The sequence below is a fragment of the Solanum lycopersicum genome, chromosome 11, assembly GCF_036512215.1.
Source record: "Solanum lycopersicum chromosome 11, SLM_r2.1".
In the NCBI taxonomy this organism is placed as follows: domain Eukaryota; kingdom Viridiplantae; phylum Streptophyta; class Magnoliopsida; order Solanales; family Solanaceae; genus Solanum; species Solanum lycopersicum.
The window spans coordinates 23050985-23056454 of NC_090810.1; the positions used below are offsets into that span (position 1 = coordinate 23050985).

At 39.5% G+C, this 5470-nt stretch overlaps 1 protein-coding gene across 1 annotated transcript; it reads right to left on the reverse strand.

Moving 5' to 3' along the window:
* Positions 1–1792: 1792 nt before the first annotated feature.
* On the reverse strand, positions 1793–2146 carry LOC104645302 (uncharacterized). The gene has a single exon (XM_010316675.2). The coding sequence runs from the start codon at positions 2144–2146 to the stop codon at positions 1793–1795; it is 354 nt and encodes a 117-aa protein (XP_010314977.2).
* Between the last annotated feature and the right edge of the window lie 3324 nt (positions 2147–5470).

A 5470-nucleotide genomic window follows, 5' to 3' on the forward strand; every position in this document is an offset into this window, starting at 1 on the left:
CGACGTTGCCGATTGTCTGTGCTGTCGAAGGGTGGTGATGTCATGCCATGCCCGACGTCAATCGACCGTGCGTGCCGTCCAAGGGCGGTGATGTCATGCCACGCCTAACGTCGTTCGACCGTGTGTGTTGTCTAAGGGCGGTGATGTCATGCCACGCCCGACGTCGTCCGACCGTGCGTGCAGTCCTAGGGCGGTGAGGTCATGCCACGCCTGAGGTCGTTCGACCGTTTGTGCTGCCTAAAGGAGATAATGCCACGCCACGCTCGACGTCGTTCGACCGTGTGTGCTTCCCAAAGGCGATAATGGAATGCCACGCTCGACGCCGTTCGACCGTGTCAGCTAGTCCAAAGGCGATGGTGGTATGCCACACCCGACGTCGTTCAACCTTGTTTTTCGTTCAAGGGCTATGATGGCATGCCACTCCCGATGTCTTTCGACCGTGTGTGCTATCCAAGGGACATGATGGCATGCCACGCCCGACGTCGTTCGAACGTGTGTGCTGCCCAAAGGCGATGATGCATGCCACACCCGACATCGTTCTACTATGTTTGCCGTCCAAGGGCGATGATGGCATGCCACGCCCGACGCCATCCGACCATTTCTGCTGCCCAAAGGTGATGATGGAATGCCACTTCGACGTCGTTTGACCGTGTGTGCTTTCCAAAGACGGTGATGGCATGTCGCGCCCGATGTCATTTGACCGTGTGCGCTGTCCAAAGGAGGTGATGTCATGCCACGCCCGACGTCTTTCGACCGTGTGTGCTGCCCAAAGGCGTTGCTGGCATGCCACGCCCGACGTCGTTCGACCGTGTGTGCTGCCCAAAGGTGATGTTGGCATGCCACGCCCGACGTCGTTCGAACGTTTGTGCTTCCCAAAGGCGATGATGGCATGCCATGCCCGACATAGTTCGAGCGTGTGTGCTGCCCTAAGGCGATAATGGAATGCCACGCTCGACATCGTTCGACCGTGTATGCAGTCCAAAGGCGATGATGGCATGCCACACCTGACGTCCTTCGACCATGTGTGATGTACAAAGGCGGTGATGTCATGCCACGCCTGATGTATCCGACCGTGTGTGCTGCCCAAGGGCGGTGATGTCATGCCATGCCTGACGTCGTCCGACCGTGTGCTGTCTATTGACACCCAATTTTGACCGACCTTTGACCATTTTAGGAATACTATTCAATTAAATATGTATTTTAAATTTTAGAATTTTTTTGCCGACTTTGCTTGAAAATTATATGTTTTAGTATGTTTTACTTTATAAAGTTATCGTAAATATCATTAAAATATTTTAAAATTATTAATGAATTTCAAATGTTAAAATTTAAATGATTTTCAATTATATAAAAATATTTTAATATATGTAGTATTTTAATTAAATAGTAAGTCCTACACTTCCCTTAAATTTTTTAAATTCTAGCCTATTCTATCGTTATTTCTTTCAATTCTAGCTACTCCAATTAAGTTTTTATTACAATCATAGCCTCTCTCTCATTTCAATTCTAGCCATTTTAATTGCAATTGTAGCCAATCCATATGCAATCCAATCTGATTTCAATACATCTCAACTTTTAATCTCATCCATCTATTTTATTAATCGAATCCTAGCCCCTCATTTCAAATTAGATCAACGGTTGTGATTAAATCTATTATTTTCTCAACACCAAAAGACCCCAAAACCTAAAATTTTAACCCATTCTTCTCCCTCACTCCTTGGCAGCCGCCACACTCTCTCTCTCTTTCTCCAGCGCCGCTCCTCCTTCTTCCTTTTTCTGGCCGGCGAGGCCATCATCCAGAGGTGGCAACGCCCCTCTGTCGCCACCCCTCTCCAGCCGCCTCCCTTCCCCTCCTTCTCACTCTCCCCGCCTCCATCTTTTCTTTCTCTCCTCTCTTCCCTATTTCCTTCTCTCCTCTTCTCCTCTCCGACGAAGTCAGGCGACCAGTGGCAGCTCCGGCGAAGTCAGTCGCTGGACACCTCTTCTCCCTTTCTCTTTCTCTCCCATCGGCCCGCTTCTCCCTCTTTCTCTCCCCTTCTCCTCTCTCCCCTCCCGTCTCTTCTTTTCCCCTTTCTCTTCCGCTTTCTCTCCTCCTTTTGCAGGGAAAACCGGCAGCATCATCTCGACGAGACAGCAACAGCAACATCACGACGAGACAGCAGCAACAACAGACTCCGGCGAGCCTTGTTTTTCCCTTGTTTCCGGCCAGCAAGTTCAGCTAATGAACGGCGTAGATTCTATTGATATCTCAACATATTGCGGCTGATTTTAAGATGAATTTCAACAGATCCGTCTGGGTTAGTTTCTGTTTTAGTTTTTTTATTTAGATGTTTTATTCGCCTAATGTTATGCATTTTTTAAGAAATATTTTGCTATGAGTATGAAAATATATTGTGATTTGCTTGATCCTATGGACTGTTCTTGTTGATTTTTTTCTTGAAAATTCGTAAAGTACATGTGTTTTAGCCGTGTTGAAAACAACATTGTATGATAATCAGTTCCTGCCTCCCATTAAGTCTACTAAATGTGATTTGGGTATTGACATGCTAACTATATATTGGTTTCACTTTGATTATTATTTGTTATGATAAGTCTTGTAATTTTCAATAGTAGTTGCAGATTTCTTATATCTTTTAAAATATTATTGTCATTTTTAATTGAGTATTTTATTTTACCTTGTATTGACTTCAAATATATTCTTAGTTGTTATATTTTTAGAAAAGTGATATTTAATTAAGGTAAAAAGGATTGTACTGATTTTACTCTCTACTTGTTAAGGAAAATAAGTTTAATTGATCTATTTTTCCTTATGAATAAAAATATTTATTCCTTACTTGTTTGTATTATGATAATAAATTATTTTAAAATATTCAGATTTGGTCCTCTTTTATAATAAGGAAAACAATATATTTAATTGATCCCTTTAAGTATTTCTTTTCCTTATTTGTTTCCTCCTCCTTGCTATATAAATAAGACCCCCTCCCTTCATCAATGAATACACTCATTCACTCTCAATCACAAGTTCTCTCATCACTCTTCCTTCTCTCATTGCTCTCTTGCTACTCTAACAATACATTAAGATTCCGGTAATTATTCAAGTGTTCTTCTTCGCTATTTTGCTACTTTGTTCGAGTAAAAGTTAATCAATTTATTTTGCTTGACTGGTTAGTATTCTTAACATTTACACTATCTTTACATTCACACATTTGTGTAAGCTATTGTCTGTTTTTTTTATATGTAGAATTCGTCATTAAACAATTGCATATTGTCTCACCTTGACTAATAAATGTGATTACTTGTGTAGTTATTTGATTGCTTTGACAGGTTTCAAACTTGAAGTTCAAGTTGAAGATTAACCACGAAGAAAGATTTATTTGTTTATTTGAATCTCTCTCTCTCTCTCTCTCTCTCTCTCTCTCTCTATATATATATATATATATATATATATATATATATATATACATATATTATTTTTTTTTCTTTTTATTTTATTTATTCGAATGTTGTAACATTTGTAACTCTAAAGATCATATATATAAATTTATTTGGGGGATCGTCTAGGGGAGGGGGATTTACATGCCTACTTGTTCATTGTAAATTTTTTTAGAAATCATGCCTTTAGGTTTATTTTTAACCACCTAGAATCATTGTTTGTAGGTGTTATAATCTAACCAATTTTCAATTTGCTTGACGCTTTTGTTAATAAGTCTAAAAAAATAAAAAACTAGATTCCATTAATTTTTGAATATTAAAATCAAATCGTAATAATTAAGTAGGCTGATTAGGTGTTTTAAAAAATGTTATAACTTTTTAACATTGTCTTGTCACGTAGAAATCATGTCTATAGGCTTAAACTTTTAGCATATCCATAATAAAAATAAAATTTGTTGTGCATATTTGTGCCCTCCCCCTAAAATTAGTTGATATTATTTAATTAGTAATCTTGAAAATTTTCGCATTTATGATGCAATATGTTGTTTCCTTAAAATAATAGTGATAATAAATTAAAATCATTTCATGCATTTAACAAACTACTTGGATTTTTAATATTTCATATCAAAACCTTTGCATTTAATAAATTTACTACCTTAATGTTCTACTAGTTTTTTTCTTACTTACAAAGTTTTGCAACATAATTTTCTTAAGAGTCATTATTCAATCATCCTTTAAAACATTGGATTGATTATGACATTGTTTATTTTTTAAAATAAATTATAAGCACTATCTCCTAACCTATCGTTAGTGGGAAAGTCAAAGGAACTACGAGGTCTAGTTCAAATTTTTAAACCCGATGCGTCCCCGGAAGTACCATCTACCAAAGAATTATGTGTATTTATGTGTAAATATTTATGTGCCTACATGTAAACTAAATCTTTTAAATCATTTTCAAAAACATAAATTATTTTTAGACCGACCTCAAACCAAAATTGTTTCTATGGTGGAGGAGCGCGATCAACAATATCGCGGAATCATCCCTATGAAGAAACAAACATTTTTTCAAAATAAAAATATTCATATTCAAAACTTGCTCAATTTTCAAAACACTATTTTCTCACATATTAATTGCTTAATATTTACAGATTTTGTTTATAACTTAGTCTCATATGCTTAAATAAAAAATAAAACTTGATTGTTTATTTATTGCTATCACCTAGCCATGCATGCTCAAATTAATGAAAAATAATAAAATAGTATTATTTGTTTTATATCACTTAGCAAGATTAAATAAATTAATAAAATGAAGTGACCTTGATTGCTAATTGTAACCCCACATAGATTGCATGAGATACGGCCGGGACCCACACTTGTGGACCTCGAGGGATGCCTAACACCTTCCCCTCGAGGTAATTTGAACCCTTACCCTAATCTCTGGCTCGTTGACCTTAGTTAGATTTAGTTAGGTTAGATAGGTGCCCTAACGCGCCTTAATTCATTAGGTGGCGACTCCAAACTCGAAAATCCCAAAATAGTTGTTAGGTCGTGCACAAAACCCGTTTTCTGCAAAAATGGGGCGCGACACTGTCCTATGGCAGTGATGTCATGCCACGCCCGACGTTGCCGATTGCCTGTGCTGTCCAAGGGCGGTGATGTCATGCCACGCCCGACGTTGTTCGACCGTGTGTGCTGTCCAAGGGCGGTGATTTCATGCCACGCCCGACGTCGTTCTTCCGTGTGTGCTTTCCCAAGGTGTTGATGGCATGCCACGCTCTACGTCATTCGACCATGTTTCACGTCCAAGGGCGATGATGGCATGCCACGCCCGACGCCGTCTCAGTGTCTGAGCTAGTCCAAAGGCGATGATGGCATGCCACGCCTGACGTCGTTCAACCTTGTTTGCCGTTCAAGGGCTATGATGGCATGCCACGCCTGACTTCGTTCGACCGTGTGTGGTGTCCAAGGGCCATGATGTCATGTCACGCCCGACGTCGTTCAACCGTGTGTGCTGCCCAAAGGCTATGATGGCATTCCA

Coding starts and splice junctions, on each gene's coding strand:
- LOC104645302 (XM_010316675.2), bottom strand. CDS start 2,146: ATGTTGCTGTTGCTGTCTCGTCGAGATGATGCTGCCGGTTTTCCCTGC.